We start from the raw sequence: 23453 nt of genomic DNA on the forward strand, positions 1-23453 counted from the left end.
TGTCAATATAGTATTGATTAACTGCAGGAGCATCTGTAATGACGTCCCAGAACAACTCTCACTTGTAAATAGTAACAATGTCTACAGTGTTCCACAAAATTTTGGGAGAACTGCCAGATGTTTGTAACTTCCTGCCACAATATTTTTTCGCAGAGTCTTCTGGCCATCTTCAGGTGATTCTGGCAAAACTGCACTGAGCTCTGATATTTAAGGCCCCGCCAGCACATGCGTGGTGGATTCACTTGGCGTTGCATGTGCACTACTTGAGCGCGTTCGATCCTGCAGAGCCACGTCCCCTCCATGGTGAAAACTTGCTGCATCTTTATCAATTTGATTGTCTTCCTGTGGTTCAATCACATAACTGTGCCGGCTACAGAGGAAATGAAATTTTTCAATGACTGTATTAAAACCGCCATGTCTACTAATGAGAGACTCACTGTCAGACAGTCGTATTTCCATGGATTCATTAACAATCAAACTCCAAAAGTTAGATATATGGGCCACAATGAGCCTCTCATTAACTGAGACAGCGATTTTCAATTGAATACCACATGGAATCCACTCACTGAAAAACTTCGTGCCCTCCATAGCCGGCATGTACACTGGGAAAGTTTTAAATCTCACAATGCCTACATTGTATTAGGGACAGGAAGCTGACTGTTAACAGACGTTAATAGCAATGAAATTTTAAATTACATTTGGAACATACAGTGGAAGGTAAGATCGAACACCAGGGTTGGAGGTGTGTTTCTAGCCGTAAAAAATATGATAATATCTACTGAGGTCGGGACAAATACCAAATGCAAAATAATTTGAGCAGAGATAAGTGTTAAATGTGTATCAAACATGGCCATCAGTTGCTTTTATAAACTTCCTGCCTCAAGAGCAGTAGTGGTGGAACATTTGAGAGGAAATCTGGAGAATATTTTGTGTAAGTTTTCTGGCCTCAAGGACAGGAAATCATGTAAAATACTTCCAAGTGGCTTATCTGAAAATTGAGCAGCTGATCAGAGAACCGACTTGATAAAATAAAATATTAGATCTCCTGGTCACCAACAGGCCCAAACTTTTTGACTCAGGTAGGTCAGGGATAAATAATCATAGGGTCATTACAGCATCACTGAACATGGCTGTAAATAAGAATATAAAGAAAGGTTGGAAGATATTTCTACATAGTAAGAGTAATGAAAAACATATCTCAGATCACCTGAACAGTCAAACTGAAAATTTCATCTCCACCACTGACAGTGTTGAGCAGCAATGGCAAAAGTTAAAAAGCATTGTACAGTTTGCTTTGGATAGGTATGTGCAGAGCAGAGTTGCTATGAAAGCAAGGAGAGCTTCACTGCAGATTGAACCATAGCCAAAGCATCATAGACAAACAACAACTGAAGGAAGCCAAAATTATCCTAAGGAGAGCCATGTGTGAAGTGTTCATCTGATTTCAAATCAAAATTAGATCTACCAACTTGACAAAAAATCCTAAGTAGTTTTCGTCTTCTGTTAAATCAGTAAATGGATCTAAGACATCTGTCCAGGCACTCTGTGACCATAGTGACCCTAAAACAGAGGATGACAAATAGAAGGCCAAAATACTTCATATCTTTCCCAAAACTGTTTCACTGAGGGAGATCATACTGTAGTTCTTCCCTAAAATTGTCACAGAAATGTCAAAATTGCAGATACTGAAATAAGTGAACATGGGATAGAAAAGCAACTGAAATTGCTCAACAGAAGAAAGGGCACTGGACTAGACAGAATTCCAGTATGATTCTACATAGAGCATGCAAAAGAACTTGCTCTTCTAACAGCAGTGCACCGTAGGTTGCTGGAGGAGTGAAGCATTCCTGATGATTGGAAAAAAGCACAGCTCATTTCTATAAGGCTATATCTCTGATGTCAGTCTTTTGTAGAATTTTGGAACATATTTTCTGCCTATGAATTATGACACGTCTGAGGACGGATAATCTTCTCTGTGGGAATCAACTAGGGCTCTGAAAACAATGAACATGTGAAACTCAGCTCAATCTTTCATCCACGAGACACAGAAAGCAGAAAAAACCAGTAGCCAGGTTGATACAATGTTCCTTGTTTTCCAGAAGCATTCAATACAGTTTCAAACTGGAATCCACTGAAAAAATATAAGCATACAGAATATCAGATCAGCTGTGTGACTGAATTGAAGAGTTTCTAGCAAACATGAGACAGAATCATTTTCATTGGAGAGAAACATAAAGTCAACTTTGGGCATACTCAAGGGAGTGTTACAGAGCCATTACTTTTCACAATATGTGCATATAAATAAGCTAGTAGATAGAATCAGAAGTTCCATGAGACTTTTTGCGGATGATGGTGTTGTATACAGTTAAGTTGCAATGCTAGAAAACTCTAGCGAAATGTAGGAGAATCTGCAGAGGACTGATGCTTGTTGCAGCTATTTGCAATTGACCCTGAGCATATACAAATGTAATGTGTTGCACATAAGTAAGCAGACAGACCCATTAATGTATGATTACACAACTGCAGAAGAATCACTGGAAGCATTGACATCCATGAAATAACTAGGAGTGTATATATGTATGGAGTGATTTAAAGTGGAATGACCATATAAAACTAACTGTAGGTAAGGCAGATGCCAAACTGAGAGTCATTTGAAGAAACCTCAGGAAGTGTAGTCCACCCATAAAGGAGGAGTCCGGGATCTGTACCAGATAGGACCAATAGGGGAAATAGAGAAGTTCCAAAGAAGAGCAGCACATTTCATTTTAGGTTCATTTAGTAAGTGCTAAAGCATTACAGAGCTGCTCAGCCAACTCCAATGGCAGACACTTCAAGAGAGCATTCTGCATCAGGGTATGGTATACTTTCAAATTTTTGAGAGTGTAAATCTCTAGAAGAATCAACTAATATGTTGCTTCCTCCTATGTATATCTGGCACAAAGGCCATGAATCTAAAATTAGAGAGATTCAATAGCACATACAGGCTTACCAACAACTGTGTTTCCAGTGACTGGAACTGGGTAGGGAGAAGACAGTGGTACACAAAGTAGTCCCCACAAGAAGCCTCCACAACACACCATAAGGTTGTTTGTGAAGTGTAAATTTAGATGCAGATGTAGATGTACTTGATTCTGGAAGTGAGTCACAAGTTATGTTGTGATTGATTGATGGACTGATTTTTATTTGGTTCCATTTGATTACATTTTGAACAAAGTGTGTACTTGTAATATAGGACAAGTCAACTTAAACCTATTTTCTTACAATATTTAACCTATTTATTACAATTTAATACATCACAGTGGCAATACTTATATGAAAGTGGCAACACTTATAACATTGAAACATTTTTCACACATTTTTCAGGTCCTGAAAATTATTTACATACTACATTACACTCATATTCACATTTTTCTCTCCCTATTCATGTTCTCATGTTATTTACATATTACAATATATTCAATTAGTTACAGTACCTCTATAACAGTAATAGTAGCATTTTACATTCATTGATACATATAGTCTTTGACACTATAAAATTCTTTTTCCTTTAAATAAGCCTTTAAAAGTTTTTGGAAAGTCTTTTTGCCCACCTTGTCCTGCAAACCCTTTGGAAGGCATTTTTCAGCAACTCTCATTCGGTGTTGTGTACTTCTCAGCTGGCCTTTATTTCTTGTTTCATATGTATGAATGTCTGCATTTCTTTCTAGTACCTTATTTCCTTTTATTAATGATATTATTGTTTTGTAAATGTACAGAGGTGGAAATGTCAGTATTTTTAGACTATGGGAAACAGTTCATGAGTCTCTTTGTTTCTTGTTCAAGATGGTCCTAACAACTTTTTTTGCAATGTAAATATTCTTTTTGTATTTTTGCTGCTGGAATTTCCCCAAACAGTAATTCCATATTGTAGGTATGGCTCAAATAAAGCATGGTACACTGTACATAAAAGCTCCTTGTTGGCATAATGTATAAGCTGTTTCATAACAAATATTGCAGTGCCTAATTTACAGCAAACATTATCTATATGTTGACTCCACTAGAGCTCATTGTCGACTGATATCCCCAAAAATTTAATAGTGGTAACTTCTTCCAATCTTGTTTCATCTATGAGTATATATATATGTGTTCTTCCTTTTCCCTATTTGTGGACATCATGAACATTGTCTTTTTTAGATTTAAAATTAGGTCATTTTGTATAAGCCACTGTGCTGTGCTATTTATTGACATAAACACACTTCCTTCCAGTGTTTTCAGATAGTTTCCAAATTCACTAGTATCATATCATCTGCATATAATGTTTTTTACCTTTCTCACTGAAATCAATCTTTCTTTTGCTACTGCCTTTATCCCGCATTGTACGCAGGGTTGGCAGGGTTAAGTATGGAATTGGCATGGGTAATTGTTAGGGGTGGCCGGATGCCCCTCCTGCTGCCATCCCATAACCCCCAGGATGAAATTAGTGTACCCCAGCTGTCTGCGCCTAGTGTAAATCGTGAAATAGTGTGAATGTGTTACAAATGTCTGCGAGTTGTGTAACTGAGGCGGGACATGGGGACCAGCCTGGTATTCACCTAGTAGGATGTGGAAAACCGCCTAAAAACCACATCCAGGCTGGCTGGCACACCGGCTGTCATCGTTAATCCGCCAGACAGATTTGATCCGGGGCCGGCGCGCCTACTCGAGTCCAGAAAGTAGCATGTTAGTGCTCTCGGCTAACCTGGCGGGTTCTCACTGACATCAATATTGTTTACAAATAGGTAGAACAGAAGTGGATCAAGTACAGATCCTTGAGGCACTCTGTACTTAATATTTCTGATTTCAGATCTGCATCCAGTTTCTGTTTCCGCATACTGCTTTCTGTTGCTGATGTATAATTTTATCCATTTGGCTGCATGTCCATGAATACCATAGCTTTCAAGTTTTTCAATAAGTGTAGTAAGGGTGATTGTGTCAAACACTTTAGACAAATCCAGAAACATAGCAGACACAAAGCTTCTTTTGTCAATGTGTCTATAATGGATTCTGTGAGGCTTGAGATGGAGAGTTCTGTAGATTTTCCTTTTTGGAAACCATGTTGTGCTGGAATCAGAATACTATGTTTCTCCAGGAATGTGGTCAACCCACTATGCATGAGTGTCTCTAGTATTTTTGAGAAACCAGAAATTAAAGACACTGGTCTGTAGTTATTTGGATCATTTTTGTCTCCTTTCTTATATATTGGTATTATTTTGCTTATTTTTAATTTTTTGGGAATACTCCTCCTCTAAATGAGCAGTTTGCAATATCCAAAAGAGGTTTGATTATTTCTTCATTCACATGTTTTATTAAATAATTTGATACTTCATCATCTCCTGCAGACTTTTTGGGTTTTAATTTATGGATTATTTTTATGAGTTCTGTTTTTGCCACTGGTTCCAGGAACATTGAGTGGGATGGTTGGCCAAGTGTATTAGCCTGCTTTGACCACTGATGATTTGTTTCCCCTTTTAAATTATGTACAGCACCTATAAAGTTGTTGCTTAGTATATTAGCAATTTTTGTAACTATGCTGTCATCAATTCTCATTGACTTATAAAACTTTTTTTTTTTTGCTATATCTTTTACTGTTGATTTTATCCCATGTTGTTTTACTTTTTGATTTAAATTTGCTATGGCTCAGTTTATTGAAATGGTTTTTGCTTCTCTTATTAATTGCCTGTACTTCTTCTGATATTGTTTATATGTCTCCATATTCCCTGCTTGTCTGGGTTCCTTCACACTAATCCTGAGTTCAATTATTTCTTTCGTAATCCATTCCTTACTGTGACCCTGCTTTTTCTGATAGGCTGCTTTGGGGAAGACTACATGAAAGTGATGCATTAGTGTGTTAAGAAATGCATCATAATTCTCTTTTGTACCTTGTGTGTGCATTGTTTCAGCCCATTCTGTATTCCTTGAGTGTTTTGAAAATGTTCATGTTTTGTACATTGATAATCCTGAGTTTCTTCTTATCTTACATTTCTTCTGTTTTTGAGCTGCTATTTATGTGCTATTATTAACCCATGATGGTCAGAGATTGCTGTCTGTAGAACTTTTGCTTCAAGTTTAGTATTTTCGATATTTGTGATTATGTTGTCAAAGATGGCCTGACTACGATCAGTCACTCTTGTAGGTACTGGTACATCTGTTATTGTTTTCATGTTACACTGTAATAATGTCTCTTTCAATTTTTGTTTTGGTTTTCATTCTTTACCTGTATCTATGTTATAGTCTCCACAAATTATGTCATCTTTCATTTTTGTCTTCATTAATAGTTTTTCTACTTTTTTTAAGAAATGTTGTAATATTACGACTTGTAGACCCATATACACAGATAATTCTGAGCTCTTCTCTTCAATCATTATGCCAGTAATTTCAAAATCTTTTTCAATGCAAGCTGGAAGGTTTATATATTTATAGTATTCAGTATCCTGTAGACTTCCAATTTTCTTCTTGTAGATAGCAACACCTTCACCTTTATGTTTTGATCTACAGAAATAATTAATCGAATAATAGTCTCTTATTATTAGGCTGCTAAGTTCTGCTTCACTTAGCCCAAAAAAGAAGACTTCTTTTTTTCATGGTGTACATAATATTATTTAATTCTATTTCTGAAGAATAGCACTGCTTATAAGTTATTTGCTAAAACCTGTGGATGTAGAATGGAACAGAATACCCTAGGGCTTGGAACAAGCATTTGATAGTACTACAGAAGAACTGGTCTAAATCACTTTCACAATGTGCACTGCTTTTAATTGCCTTTGTTGCACTATGTTTGAAGTGGCTGGTAGTGATATCCAATAATTTTGTGTTATGCTGTACATCATCTTTGATTAACTGAGCATGGGATGATCAGAGCAAAGGCTTAAATAGATAAAATCTTCTAGGTTCTTAGGCCTCTTCAATTTTTTCTACCACATTGATATTTTGACCCCTATACTGTAATCTTCTTTAGAATCTTCTGGTGTTCAGCTAACTGTGCACATCAGAAGACCCTGAAGAAGACCTCTGAAGACTGCTTGAAATGTCAGTTGTGTGGATGAAATGAAAGAAAAACATGATGTGATCTAACAACTAGAAGGCTTTACCTTTAATAACAATGGTCATGATAGCCAGTAAATAATGCTTTTATAACCTTTAAAGGAGAACAGACTAGTTGAGCATGTTTCATTTGTTGCCAAAAGAGAATAAAAGGAGGCCAGTTTTGATCACATCTCATTCTTAAATAGCCTGTAAGAGAATAGGTGGCTAACTATAACATGCCTGGTTACTACAGATGAGGATAACTTTCTTTTTCATCTCTGCGTAAATGATAACAAGACAATTTCAGACTTCTGTGTGTAAGTTCTTATTTTATATATTTCTCATTTTAATGATTATATTTGATAAAAAAAGGGAGCCCACAGTCAAAAATTGTTTTTTTTTCCTGTTTTCATTTCATTTTAATTGTGTGAATGACATATATTCGTGAAAGCATTACTATTTATATCCAAATTTGGAAATCATTTTCCAGAAGAAGGAAATTTTTCAGATAACTTTAAAAAGCAAATCAACACATTTATAAAATTTCTCTGTATTCTTTATAATGTAATATGAAGTGACTATTTAATTAGCACATTGGTTTTTTAGCTATTTACATATGTCTGTTTGCAGATCATACATAACTACAACTGCATCATCATGGCTTGATGATTATTTTGACTGGATAAACTCTGGCAACTGCTGTCAAGGTACTGTGTCACCTTATAATTACATTTACAGAAAATCAAAGGTAGAATACACATAGTTATATTAGAACATTCCACTATTCACAAAGTGAAGGAGGTGTGGATGCGAAGAGGGTTTGAACATCAGTTGAGCATTTGAACAAAGGCATTTGCCGCAGAACACAGAAATACACAGATCTCAAAACATGTGGCCACTCATTCTCGTGGCACTTTGATTCAGTCAAGCCATAGTGCTAGGAAGGTTAGTAGCAATATATGTCTGTAAAACAATACTGCTAGCAGCGTGAGTAGCTGTGTGAGTGTGTGTGTGTGTGTGTGTGTGTGTGTGTGTGTGAGAGAGAGAGAGAGAGAGAGAGAGAGAGAGAGAGAGAGAGAGAGAGAGAGAGAGCAGATGGGTGAGCTAGAGGGGCATTTGATTCAGTTTCATACAAAAAAGGGAAATTTATTAGTTACCAAGAATAGCCTCCCTCCCATGAACCATGGACCTTGCCGTTGGTGGGGAGGCTTGCGTGCCTCAGCTATACAGATAGCCGTACCGTAGGTGCAACCACAACGGAGGGGTATCCATTGAGAGGCCAGACAAATGTGTGGTTCCTGAAGAGGGGCAGCAGCCTTTTCAGTAGTTACAGGGGCAACAGTCTGGATGATTGACTGATCTGGCCTTGTAACACTAATCAAAACGACCTTGCAGTGTTGGTACTGCGAACGGCTGAAAGCAAGGGGAAACTACAGCCGTAATTTTTCCTGAGGGCATGCAGCTTTACTGTATGGTTGAATGATGATGGCTTCCTCTTGGGTAAAATATTCTGGAGCTAAAATAGTCCCCCATTCGGATTTCCGGGCGGGGACTACTCAAGAGGATGTCGTTATCAGGAGAAAGAAAACTGGCGTTCTACGGATCGGAGCGTGGAATGTCAGATCCCTTAATCAGGCAGGTAGGTTAGAACATTTAAAAAGGGAAATGGATAGGTTAAAGTTAGATAGAGTGGGAATTAATGAAGTTCGGTGGCAGGAGGAAGAAGACTTTTGGTCTGGTGAATAAAGGGTTATAAATACAAAATCAAATAGGGGTAATGCAGGAGTAGGTTTAATAATAAATAAAAAAATAGGAGTGCGGGTAAGCTGCTACAAGCAGCATAGTGAATGCATTATTGTGGCCAAGATAGACACGAAGCCCATGACTACTACAGTAGTACAAGTTTATATGCCAACTACCTCTGCAGATGATGAAGAAATTGAAGAAATGTATGAGGAGATAAAAGAAATTATTCAAATAGTGAAGGGAGATGAAAATTTAATAGTCATGGGTGACTGGAAATCGGTAGTAGGAAAAGGAAGAGAAGGAAATGTAGTAGGTGATTATGGATTGGGAGGAAGAAATGAAAGAGGAAGCCATCTGGTAGAATTTTGCACAGAGCATAACTTAATCATAGCTAACACCTGGTTCAAGAATCACAAAAGAAGGTTGTATACATGGAAGAAGCCTGGAGATACTGACAGGTTTCAGATAGATTATATAATGGTAAGACAGAGATTTAGGAACCAGGTTTTAAATTGCAAGACATTTCCAGAACCAGATGTGGGCTCTGACCACAATCTATTGGTTATGAACTGTAGATTAAAACTGAAGAAACTGCGAAAAGGTGGGAATTTAAGGAGGTGGGACCTGAATAAACTGACTAAACCAGAGGTTGTACAGAGTTTCAGGGAGAGTATAATGGAAAAATTGACAGGAATGGGGGAAAGAAATACAGTAGAAGAAGAATGGATAGCTTTGAGGGATGAAGTAGTGAGGGCAGCAGAGGATCAAGTAGGTAAAAAGACGAGGGCTGGTAGAAATCCTCGGGTAACAGAAGAAATATTGAATTTAATTGATGAAAGGAGAAAATATAAAAATTCAATAAATGAAGCAGGCAAAAAGGAGTACAAACGTCTCAAAAATGAGATTGACAGGAAGTGCAAAATGGCTAAGCATGGATGGCTAGAGGACAAATGTAAGGATGTAGAGGCTTATCTCACTAGGGGTAAGATAGATACTGCCTACAGGAAAATTAAAGAGACCTTTGGAGAAAAGAGAACCACTTGTATGAATATCAAGAGCTCAGATGGAACCCAGTTCTAAGCAAAGAAGGGAAAACAGAAAGGTGGAAGGAGTATACAGAGGGTCTATACAAGGGTGATGTACTTGAGGACAGTATTATGGAAATGGAAGAGTATGTAGATGAAGGTGAAATGGTAGGTATGCTACTGTGTGAAGAGTTTAACAGAGCACTGATAGACCTGAGTCAAAACAAGGCCCCGGGAGTAGACAACATTCCATTAGAACTACTGACAGCCTTGGGAGAGCCAGTCCTGACAAAACTCTACCATCTGGTGAGCAAGATGTATGAGACCAGTGAAATACCGTCACACTTCAAGAAGAATATAATAATTGCAATCCCAAAGAAAGCAGGTGTTGACAGATGTGAAAATTACCGAACTATCAGTTTAATAAGTCACAGCTGCAAAATACTAACTTGAATTCTTTACAGACGAATGGAAAAAGTGGTAGAAGCGGACCTTGGGCAAGATCAGTTTGGATTCCATAGAAATATTGGAACATGTGAGGCAATACTGACCTTACGACTCACCTTAGAAGAAAGATTAAGGAAAGGCAAACCTACATTCCTAGCATTTGTAGACTTAGAGAAAGCTTTTGACAATGTTGACTGGAATACTCTCTTTCAAATTCTTAAGTTGGCAGGGGTAAAATACAGGGAGCAAAAGGCTATTTACAATTTGTACAGGAACGAGATGGCAGTTATAAGAGTCGAGGGGCATGAAAGGGTAGCAGTGCTTGGGAAGGGAGTGAGACAGGGTTGTAGCCTCTCCCTGATGTTATTCAGTCTGTATATTGAGCAAGCAGTAGTAGGTATTAAAATCCATGGAGAAGAAATAAAAACTTTGAGGTTCGCCGATGACATTGTAATTCTGTCAGAGACACCAAAGGACTTGGAAGAGCAGTTGAACGGAATGGACAATGTCTTGAAAGGAGGGTGTAAGATGAACATCAACAAAAGCAAAACGAGGATAATGGAATGTAGTCAAATTAAGTCGGGTGATGCTGAGGGAATTAGATTAGGAAATGAGACACTTAAAGTAGTAAAGGAGTTTTGCTATTTGGGTAGAAAAATAACTGATGATGGTCAAAGTAGAGAGGATATAAAATGTATACTGGCAATGGCAAGGAAAGCGTTTCTGAAGAACAGGAATTAGTTAACATCGAGTATAGATTTAAGTGTCAGAAAGTCATTTCTGAAAGTATTTGTATGGAGTGTAGCCCTGTATGGAAGTGAAACATGGACTATAAATAGTTTGGACTTAGAAGCTTTCAAAATGTGGTGCTACAGAAGAATGCTGAAGATTACATGGGTAGATCACATAACTAATGAGGAGGTATTGAATAGGAGTGGGAAGAAAAGGAGTTTGTGACACAACTTGACTAAAAGAAGGGATCGGTTGGTAGGACATGTTCTGAGGCATCAAGGGATCACCAACTTAGTATTGGAGGGCAGCGTGGAGGGTAAAAATCGTAGAGGGAGACCAAGAGAGGAATACACTAAGCAGATTCAGAAGGATGTAGGTTGCAGTAGGTGCTGGGAGATGAAGAAGCTTGCGCAGGATAGAGTAGCATGGAATGCCTCTGTGCATGCTGTAATTAATCTAATCTTGTCCTCACCATGTCTATCAGTATGATACCAGAAATAAAGAAAAAAATTACATCAGCGGCCACAGAACAGCACTCTATGAAAAGGGTCCACAATATGTAGATTTAAAGTTAACCAATGCACTGCCCAGTAAAGTTATGACCCTACCCACAATGAAGCTTAAATTTCAGCTAAAGAAATTCCTGTTAATAAATCCATTTTACTCATTAGAAGAATACCATACTTACATGCAGTATAAGAATTGCTTCGAAAAAATATGTTAATAGTGTTAAGCAAACCATTTTATTTGTAATTCTATCATTTTGTTAATCAATGACATATTCAGAAGAATGTATTATTGTGCTATGCATCAAGAATTGTTACGTGTTTTTATAAAAGGTGTACAACTTTGCTCCCACTGTTTGCCAATAGGTGGCAACAACCGTAAGTAGCGGTGGAAAGAAAAAGATCACAGATGTCAGGCAGTTAGCTTGGACCTCGGTCAACACAACCTCATTCAAACATTAGTCAATTTGTGTCTGCATCATAAAGTTGTTCTTGATTGAAAATGTCAGTTTACGAGCCTAATTCAAGTCATTTGCGGAGATGTTACTGTTTTGCTTGTTTCAGTATGAAGAAAACAGTGGCTGACTCTCATTGAATGCTCTCAAATACATATGGTAAGGGCACTATAGTGAAAGAACATGTTGTGAGTGGTTTCAGCACTTCAAGAACTCTGATTTTAACTTTGTAGACTGACATAGTGGTGGAAGAGAGAATGTTTTCAAAGATGCAGAATTACAGACATTGCTGAGTGAAGACTCATGTGAAACTCAAGAAGAATTGGCACGATTAGTGGGAGTGATGCAGCAAGCCATTTCAAAATGCCTCAAGGTTATGGGCATGATTCAGGAAGAAAGAGCTTAGGTCCTGTGTGAGCTGAAACCAAAAGATGTTGAACGGTGTTTGTGAATAGTTGCTTCAGAGGCAAAAATGGAAGGGATTTCTGCATCGCATTGTGACCGGGGACAAAAGTTGGGTACATTATGATAACCCTAAATGCAAAAAATCATGTGGATATCCCAGCCATACTTCCACATTGATGGCCAAACCAAATATTCACGGCTCCAAGATTATGCTCTGCATGTGGTGGGACCAGCTCAGCATCATGTACTATGAGGTGTTAAAACCAAGTGAAACAATCACAGGTGCTCCTTATTGAATGCAATTAATGTGTCTGAGCAGAGCATTAAAAGACAAACGGCCACAGTACAGCGAGAGGCGCAGTAAAGTGATTTTGCAACACGACAATGCTTGACCCCACGTTGCAAAAGAGGTCAAAACGTACATGGAAACATTAAAATGGGAAGTCCGACCCCTCCCACAAATTCTCCAGACATTGCTCCCTCTGACTATCACCTGTTTAGATCAATGGCACATGGCCTGGCTGAGCAACACTTCTGATCTTATGAAGAAGACACAAATTGGATCAATTCGTGGATCACTTCAAAAGATGAACAATTTTTTCAATACGGGATTCATACACTGCCCGAAAGATAGGAGAAAGTAGTGACCAGTGATGGCAAATACTTTGAATAATACATGTGTAACCAATTTGTTTCATTACAGCCTCAAATGTTGGGGAAAAACAGCTGGAGCAAACTTGTACACCATGTACATATGCAATTAAGATTAGATTAGATTAGATTAGATTAGATTAGATTAATACTAGTTCCATGGATCATGAATACGATATTTTGTAATGATGTGGAACGAGTCAAATTTTCCAATACATGACATAATTAAGTTAATTTAACAACATACTTAAGTTAATATAACAACTTTTTCATTTTTTGTGTTTTTTTATTTTTATTTTTTTATTTTTTATTTTTTTAATATTTTTTTTAAATTTATATCTAAAAATTCCTCTATGGAGTAGAAGGAGTTGTCATTCAGAAATTCTTTTAATTTCTTCTTAAATACTTGTTGGTTATCTGTCAGACTTTTGATACTATTTGGTAAGTGACCAAAGACTTTAGTGCCAGTATAATTCACCCCTTTCTGTGCCAAAGTTAGATTTAATCTTGAATAGTGAAGATCATCCTTTCTCCTAGTATTGTAGTTATGCACACTGCTATTACTTTTGAATTGGGTTTGGTTGTTAATAACAAATTTCATAAGAGAGTATATATACTGAGAAGCTACTGTGAATATGCCTAGATCCTTAAATAAATGTCTGCAGGATGATCTCGGGTGGACTCCAGCTATTATTCTGATTACAAGATTTTGTGCAATAAATACTTTATTCCTCAGTGATGAATTACCCCAAAATATGATGCCATATGAAAGCAACGAGTGAAAATTGTGTAGTAAGCTAATTTACTAAGATGTTTATCACCAAAATTTGCAATGACCCTTATTGCATAAGTAGCTGAACTCAAACGTTTCAGCAGATCATCAATGTGTTTCTTCCAATTTAATCTCTCATCAATGGACACACCTAAAAATTTGGAATATTCTACCTTAGCTATATGCTTCTGATTAAGGTCTATATTTATTAATGGCGTCATACCATTCACTGTACGGAACTGTATGTACTGTGTCTTATCAAAATTCAGTGAGAGTCCATTTACAAGGAACCACTTAGTAATTTTCTGAAAGACAATATTGAAAATTTCATCAGTTAATTCTTGTTTGTCAGGTGTGATTACTATACTTGTATCATCAGCAAAGAGAACTAACTTTGCCTCTTCATGAATATAGAATGGCAAGTCATTAATATATATTAAGAACAACAAAGGACCCAAGACTGACCCTTGTGGAACCCAATTCTTGATAGTTCCCCAGTTTGAGGAATGTGCTGATCTTTGCATATTATGAGAACTACTTATTTCAACTTTCTGCATAATTCGACATTGAATAAAATATTATTATTATTATTATTATTATTATTATTGCAAAAGCCTTAGATCTGCAAAGCCATTAACATACAACATGAACAACAAGGGTTCCAGCACACTTCCCTGGGGCACACCCAAAGTTACTTCTACTTCTGTTAATGACTCCCCATCCAAGATAACATGCTACATTCTCCCTATCAAAAAATCCTCAGTCCAGTCACAAATATCGATTGATACCCCATATGATCATACTTTTAATAATAAGCTAGATGTGGCACTGAGTCAAATGCTTTGCTGGTTGGCATGGAGGAGGCCACTCTGCTTGAGATACCTTATTACATTTGAGCTCAGAATATAATCTAAATTCTACAACTTATCAACTCAAGGATAGTGGCCTTTTGTTGATGTGCATCTTATAATCTCTTTTCAAGACACTACGTATTCTGTTCAACTGCTCTTCCAAGTCTTTTGCTGTCTCTGATAGAATTATAATGGTATCAGCAAACTTCAAAGTTTTTATTTATTCTCACTAAACTTCATTTCCCTTTCCAAATTTTTCTTTGGTTTCTTTTACTCCTTGCTGAACGCACAGATTGAATAACATTGAGGATAGGTAATAATCCTGTGCCACTCCATTCTCCACCCCTGTTTCTCTTTCATGTACTTTGGGTCTCATAATTGCATTCTGGTTTTTGTCCCTGCATTTTACCCCTGCTACCTTCAGAACTTTAAAGAGTTTACTCCAGTTAAGTCTGTCAAAAGCTTTCTATAAATCTACAAATGTTATAAATGTATGTTTGCCTTTCTTTAACCTATGTTCTGAAATAAATCACAGGGTCAGTATTGCCTACCTATCCACAATAATGTAATAGTTTTATTTGATTGTTCAGTTCAGTTCAGTTCACTAATATGCCAATCACAAAGATTTTGATCAAAGTACACCCAACGGCAATGTTTTCTTAACTTTTCAATTTATAGACATGGAATATCTTAAGCATGTGTATCTCTATATGTGTAATTCATTTCAGATGATAAAGGCACAGAATGTTCTGAAACACCAAGACCAACACCAAAGGATTTTGAAACGTATTTACCACAGTTTTTGCTAGCAAATCCTTCACAAGAATGTTCTAAGGGAGGACACGCAGCATATGCAGAGGTAAGATTTCTAAAATCAGCAGACTCATTCTTAGAAGGTGTTTTGTATTATGTATACATTATTACACGTACAAAAATGTCATAGATGCCATGTCATTGCCTTTGTTTTTGGCACATTTAGCGCTAAAGGAGGAGTCAATTACTTAAAATAAGGAAATCTATTATCTTTTTTTTGGTATTGAACACTCTTGGTATAACTTTTTAACAAACGATACAATTTCTTCATATGCACCTTATGTGTCATGTGCTGTAATGCATTGTAATTATTCCCTTTTCATTCATGTATAAAAGCTTAAGTTTATGCACCAACTTATACTAGCTTCAAAAGTATTTAATTATGTATGAATACTACCCTCATTTTTCCCTAACCACTTGTTTTGGATTTTCTTATTGTAATCTTTCCAACATTCAGTTTATTCTTATTGCTCACAGCTACACTTTCATATTTGAGTGACCACTTTCCATGAAGCTGTGAGGAAATGATAGCCTTGCCACATTTTATGTGTAGAGTCACTACAAGTACTGGGTAGAAAAGTATGTGGGAGAATAGCCCTATCTTTTTACCAATCATTATAGATTAAATGGTTAACTGAATTTTTTAAAAAATTGGTTCTTTTAACTTTCTAGTCATTTCATATTATCATACATTGTTAATCATGGTATATGTGTATGAGATGACTCACTCAGTCTTTCAGAAATACTTCAAACTGTGGAGCCCAATTGAAATAATTTGAAACTCTGCAGCTACTTTCATCCAAGCACTGTGTAGTGTCACTGAAACTGAAAATATCTGAGAGCATTCATTGCAGTTTATTTATTTATTATTTTTATTGCTGTTTGTCCCATTTTTGTTTCATTTCATTGTTGAATATCTCCATCTTCTGCCACATCATTTGTATCTCCTCTCACGGCACTATTACCTCAATATGATTTTGCCAGAGACTGTTTGCAAATATGATCATCATCAATGTTATCTATATGGAAGGCTTCTCCAGAAAGGTTATTCCTCAAATGGAAATGTTATCTAGAAGCAATTGTAGATCACTCAGCACAAGCTTACATAAAAATACATGAAATGCTTTGCATTAGCAGCAAGTGTTATTAATGATAATTAGGAATTTTAGCAATTCAACATTGAAGTCAGAATGTTCATGACAAATGGGTCACAACTGAATAGAGATCACACAATTTCTGTATCTTTAATAGAATTTTAAATTCCTTTGTATGACTGACCACAGTTGTTATCACATCTGCCTCAAATTAAAGACCTCAATCCTTTCCAAATACAGAAGTTTCCTGAAAATATTAAAACTGACAAGTTGTTGGAGTATCTCAAACCACAAATCATAATCTTCCAGAGTCAAGACTTTAATATTATTTCTTTTCGAAGTAACAAGTTTCACTTCAATATTTGGCTAGCATCTTAGGCAGCCCACAAATAACAAGATGCTCATAAAAATTGCAAATAAAGACTTATTATCTCTAAAGAAATTCCCATAGCAGTCCAAGATGTTTATTTCACTAGTACACAAAGTGATCAGTTTCACCTTCACTTATTTCCTCAGGCTGTTGAGACAAGTACATGCACAGTTACATATATTTTCAGAAAGATAACTATGTAAATGGATCTGATATGACAAATTTTTATTCTTTAGTGAAGTTGGGATACAGGCATCTGAACTAGTGGCAAATTAAAGCTTTCAGTCAACTCATGAGGCATGTTCAGGTAGCACAATTGATAGCACACTACATCTACATCCATATGATGCAATTTGCTGTAAAGTGCTTCTTAGAAGGTATGTCCCATTATAACAGTTATTATGGCTTTTTCCTGTTCATTCATGTATGGAGCAGAGGAAGAATGACTGCAACTGTTGTTAATCTGATCTTGTCCTCACAACCCTCATGGGAGGGATATGTAGGGGGTTGTAGCACATTTTTAGAGTCACATTCAAAACCGGTTCTTTGTATATTTTTAGAGTCATCATTCAAAACCAGTTCCTGAAACTCTGTATGTAGGCTTTCTCAGAATATTTTAAGTCTTTCTTCAAAAGTGTGCCAGTTCAGTTCTTTCAAAATCTCTCTGACACTATACATGTTCAGCATTCCCTGTCAGTCAAAATACACAGCACCAATCCCAAAAACTTGAGCAATATTCTAGGATGGGTTGCATGAATGATTTGTAGCTGATTGTCTTTGTGGTCTTATTGATTTCCCTAGTATTCTACCTACGAGCTGAATTCTGCTACCTGCTTCAGACTGAGCCTATGTGATCATTCCATTTTGTGTTCCTACAAAGTGTCACACCCAGGCATTTGCATGAGTTTACAGATTTCAGTTGTGATTCACTGATATTATAATCATAGGATACTACTTTTTTCATTTAGTTCAGTGCACAATTTTACATTTCTCAACTTTTAGAGCAAGATGCCAGTCTTTGCATCACTTTGATATCTTATCCACTTTGATATCTTATCAAGTTCTGACTGAATATTTGTGCAACTTCTTTCTGGCTGTACTTCTTTGTAGATAACTGCATATACAAAAACTACCATTGTCTGCATGTTACACAGCAATAATAGCGAGGGACACAACACATGTCCCTGGGGTACACCTAAAGTTACTTCTACATTTATCAATGACTCTCCATTCAACATAACCTGCTGTGCCAGTTCAGTAAAAAATTTCCCATGGTATCCCATATGATCACACTTTTGATAGTAAGTGTAGATGCAGCACTGAGTCAAATGCTTTCCAGAAATCAAGAAATACTGCACCTATCTGACTGCTTTAATTTGGGGCTTTCAGTATGCCATGTGGGAAACATACAGAGGTGGGTTTCACATGCCAACTGTTCTCAAAATCCATGCTGGTTGGCATGGAGGAGGTTATTCTGTTTGAGGTAGCTCATTATGTTTGATCTCAGAATATGTTCTAAGAAACCACAACAAAGGGATATCAAGGATATTGGAAGGCTGCTACCCTTCTTGTAGATGGGTATGACCTGTGCTTTCTTCCAACTGCAGTGCTTATGAAAGACAAGTATCCAAGTTAAAGTTTCAGTGTACAGTTAAAGATTCAAGTTAAAGATTCAGTGTACAGTTTTCACTTGGTCCAAATGTTCACTATGCATAAATGCTGGTTTTTTTTTCAGTCTATAAACTATGGATGAAACAGGATGATAGGTATGAACTGTGAGATACATGCTGAAAATGTAACACAACTTGAATATTCTCATACATACAATACCCCACCATAGCAGTTAAATACACATACTGAAAGTGGTGACAGATTCTTATCTTGAATCGTATGCCTGGAGAAACATTTCACCAGGTGTCATGTGGCCAATAGTTTCTCTGGTGAAACTATCGAGGAATATATCCTTGGAAATAAAGATATTTTTGGTTATGGTACCACCTTCTTTAGTAATTTTAATCTGTCAGTAAGACTTTTTTAACTAGTTGTATTATATATTATACAACCATTTACTGCTTTTCTAGTCTCATTCCAAATACAATAAAATTAACATCTGATACAATCAACAGTTAATGTGATGTGCAGAACTCAATGTATGACAAACTAGCTACAACTGTGGTTCAGGCAGATCAGACAAATAAAAATTTGTGCCCAGTTTGGAATTCACATATCTCCTGTTTATTGCAAGAAAATCATCTTAATTGATTAGGCTAACCAAGCACTCCATTGGCACCAACCCAAACATTCAGCATCACGTTTTCCTCCACTGATTTCTTCCCCTCTGATTGCTTGTATCTCATTCTGATTTCTTGTGTTTCATTTAGCTGGATATAATTCAGTTGAGAAAACCAAATTTGTTACAACCCAACTTTGAAAAATAAAATGTCATACCAATGGCATGGAAAGTTCTGACAGAATGTAAATAATTTAGGAATAAAAGTAACAATTCACTAAATAGGAGAGGTGTTTAGTTGTTGACAGGCACAAATAAGACTGAAAACGTTGCTAGCTTTTGGATGAATAATTTTTTGAGCCAGAGTACACATACATCATGTGAATGCATGCTGCCCCCTTCCTAAACGCCCCCTCACCCACACCGCCCACACACACAAACACAAACACAAACACACACATACACATCTATACAGCTACTTTATGTCACAAAAATACCCAGTGCCAAGTTAGAGATTGGTAGGTAGACTGGGGAGAGGTGGGTGTGCTGGGGTGAGGGGGGGGGGGGGGGGGAGAGTGATCAAGGGGAGAATGGACACATGGAATGGGAGGGAGGGTACGTTTGGGTGGAAGAGGCAGCATATGCATGAGATAGGATTGCAACACACATGCACCTGCACTGGTCAGCTCATGCAGTGCACAGTGACGATGACAGGGAGGGATGTACTGGGAGGAAGTTTCAGAAGAAGGGGAAGGTGGATTTGTGGCAAGCACCTAGCATTCCCATAATCATTCACTAGTGTTTTGTATTAATCATGATTCTAGTTGCTCATTGTTAAATCTTATTTCTGATTTCAACTGTTTGTTGCATAGTTTCAATTAATCACTGTTAGCTTTAAGTTTTGTGTATAGCTGTTCACCATTAAATTTTTAGCTGCATCTATGTAAACTGATTTGTCATTATTTGTACCACTTCTGCTCGATTTATATTCCTTACTTCAGTTGCCATCAAACGTTTTTGCTCAAGAGCCAATCCTACTTTGTGGGGGCAGCACCCTGTGCCACATATATACTGATCTTACTGCTCATTGGTAACCTACACAAATGAGTATTTTATGAGTCCTGAATCGACTAGCAATAGTAAGAGCATGATAACCCCCAAGCACTGATCATTGAAAGGCAGCAAAATTCTGAATGCTCCAATATGATCTCTGTTTTAGACTACAATCACCCTCAGTAATCCTAAAGTTGTGACCCTGTAATTACCTGATTAAGTGTTGTTTGTGTAAGTGGATTATTGTTTGATTAATAACAGTAATTGTACTTACATTTAAATGCATTATGCAGTATGAGACACAATCATAAATTTTTACTGAATGTTTTGAATGTCAATTTCATTGTACGCATTGCATTGTATTACAATATCCTTAACTTAATTTCGTATTCCTTGCTACCATATTTGAAGCTGACAGCCTCTATAACATGCATTCATCAATCCAACCATCTTACTTCCATTTGAAATTTCAACCATATCAGCTGATTGGTACAAGTTACAAATACTCATGAGTTGTCAGTACTGGAAGATAAAGAATAATTAGCTCAATACCAAATTCACACACGTCAACTAAAATATCGCTACCTCTGTAAATATTTTTGTTTGTTACTGGCCAGGAAAACTGCATTCTCAACAAGCTCTTAACATCAGTTAATGCTTTTGATTCAAATATTAGTTGCTAAACTCATATTATTGTAAAATGCAGCTGAGATCCAAGGGCTGCGTGAACATTTGATTCAGGCTGCATGTGGCCCTTGGGCCGCAGTTCTGACAACCACTGCTTTGCTTCTTCCAGATTATCCACCAGCTCATCTAATGCATCACAAGCAACCCCACTATCATAGAGAGTTTTTTCACCTCAGAATTCATCATGATGACTAAATTTCTCCAAAAAATTAATGTTTAAAGTGTCTTATCTTTCTACCTGTAGTCCATTTCACCAACTGTTTGCAACAATATGGTCCAGTTCCTCCTAGGTTTTTCAGAATACTTCATATTCCATGTACATCAGTCTTCTATAGTCATCTCCCACTACACTGTATATATTTTAGAAATTTCATATGCTGCTGAAAAAAATGCAAAAATGATTAGCATTTCAGTTTCTGATTTTCAGATCCTGGCTGAGCCCCCTCTTTATCATAAGACTGGAACACAGTTTTTACTCTTGGTTTTTTTTTATTTAATATTATGTTTTCACTAAAAGCCATGTACACATATCCAATAATTCATAAATAAAAGATTCACAAATATCGCATCTTTCCCAGACTTCATCAGTTACATGAGGCAGCATACAACTTTCACCTGTATGTCTATAACATGACTGACTCTCTAGCATTTTACTGCATATACTGCTCTGGCATGGTCTCATAATCAATGACATTAATACAGCAAAGATGTGTGTCGAAGTATTTAAAAGATATAAATATTTACTGTGTTATTCACAGTATACAGTAAAAATAAAACTTGTGTATCAATGTGTGATGCAAAATTAATTTTATCTCAATTGATGATTTTTATTTAGTTTTATTTAAAACATGCAAAAAAATTTCAGGATGATTAATTTTTGAAGTTTTTGTGTCCTCATATTCTGATAATTTAGTCTCAAAAAGGTAAAGAAATTGTTACAAGTGCAAAAATATGTTAAAATGTCAAGCTCCCCAGTCCCGAGTAAAAACTGGGAATCACAAAAGTTCGACCGAAAGTGATACCAGGATATTCCTGCGGAGAGAGGATATCAATAGATTCAGTTTAAACAAGAGAGTATCACCCTAAGATTGTTACAAGTTACATGGGAAGGATAAGCCACACGGGTGGGAAATGGAGCCAGTGAATTCATACAGTGCACCATGATGATGGTGTGGGGCAGTGGATTTGGAGGAAGTTACAGAACAGAGGATAGGGACAATGTAGGGAAGAGCGTGTTGATACAGGGGGTTAATGGAGACTGAGACTAAGAGGATTATGGGAACAAAGGTTGTGTTGCAAGGATAACTCCCATCTAAGTAGTTCAGAAAAGCTTGTACTGTTGGGGGTGGGTGGCAGAATGCAAATTCAGACTATTCCTGCACCACATCCCCACACACCCCTAATCCTTCCTTCATTCCTAACAACCATCTGCAAAGGAGCACTCCCATCACCCAATATCATGCTGGACTGGAACAGCTGAATCATTTCCTTTATCAGGGTTTCCACTATCTATGATTGTGCCCAGAACCAAAGGAAATCTTACTAACAATCCTTCCCACCCTTCCCAAAATGGTATTCACCCAACCAATCTACATAATATTCTGACTCATCCCTATGCTATATCCACTTCAAATCCCTTGCCATATGGGCCTGAAGAAAACCCAGGTGCAAGACCTGTCTGACTTACTCACTCAGCACATCCTACTCCTGTACCATCATAGGCATATTCTATCCACCATAGGCATGGCCATCTGTGAAAGCAGTCATGTCACATACCAACTCTGATTAATTTATACACAATGGGCATGACCACCAACCAACTGTCCACCCAAATGTATGGCCAATGTCAAACTATGGCCAAGTGAAAGAATACACAGCTGAGCACAACATGTTTGATTTCAATGGATGCTTCTGTGCCATCTGTATCCCTCCCCCACCCCACAACCCCCCTTCCCCATCTCCCATCCCCGCAGGTAACTAGCTTATATTAACTACATGGATGGAAGCTGTTCTTGCAACATATCATTCCCAAAATTCTCATGGCCTCAATCTCTATCGACCCTCTGAACTTCCTCCCAATTTAATTCCCCACATCACTACACTGTGTGCTGCACTTCAGTATCAGTTCTTGCATGTCACATTCCAACCCTGTACACCTGCTACCTCGTCTTCCTGCTTTCCTATCTCATTCACCTGCTGCCTCCCTCTGAGCCATCAGCCACCCTTCTTCCCCAATCCTCCCTCCTACTCCCCATCTCTTTCCTCCTCTTCCCCATCCAACAAAAACTTCTCACCCAATCTAATCAGGCCTGTCAACTACTTAATGCCTCTACTATTTAGTGAATTGTTATTTATATTTCTGAATTAAATAAATGTCATATTCATTTATACACTCACTCTCTCATGAACTGTGTGGGGATTGCCTATCTTTTTGTCCTGATAAAGCAAACAGTTAAGGAGATATTAACTCTTCAGTGACTGTTTTTGTTATTAGCATTTTTTCATTTGACTGTGTGTAACGTATCATCTGGATGTGGAAAGAGACACAAAATCCACAGTAGGTGAATGCTCATGA

At 37.2% G+C, this 23453-nt stretch overlaps 1 protein-coding gene across 1 annotated transcript in view; it reads left to right on the top strand.

Moving 5' to 3' along the window:
- LOC126147521 (NPC intracellular cholesterol transporter 1 homolog 1b-like) overlaps positions 1 to 23453 on the top strand; it is a 141609-nt gene that overhangs the window by 94584 nt on the left and 23572 nt on the right. Inside the window, exons 18-19 of the mRNA XM_049915700.1 lie at positions 7672 to 7748; positions 15360 to 15490. Of these exons, the coding sequence (XP_049771657.1) occupies positions 7672 to 7748; positions 15360 to 15490 (208 nt within the window). The remainder of the gene's footprint in view (positions 1 to 7671; positions 7749 to 15359; positions 15491 to 23453) is intronic.

This window comes from Schistocerca cancellata, chromosome 2 (genome assembly GCF_023864275.1).
Source record: "Schistocerca cancellata isolate TAMUIC-IGC-003103 chromosome 2, iqSchCanc2.1, whole genome shotgun sequence".
In the NCBI taxonomy this organism is placed as follows: Eukaryota; Metazoa; Arthropoda; class Insecta; order Orthoptera; family Acrididae; genus Schistocerca; species Schistocerca cancellata.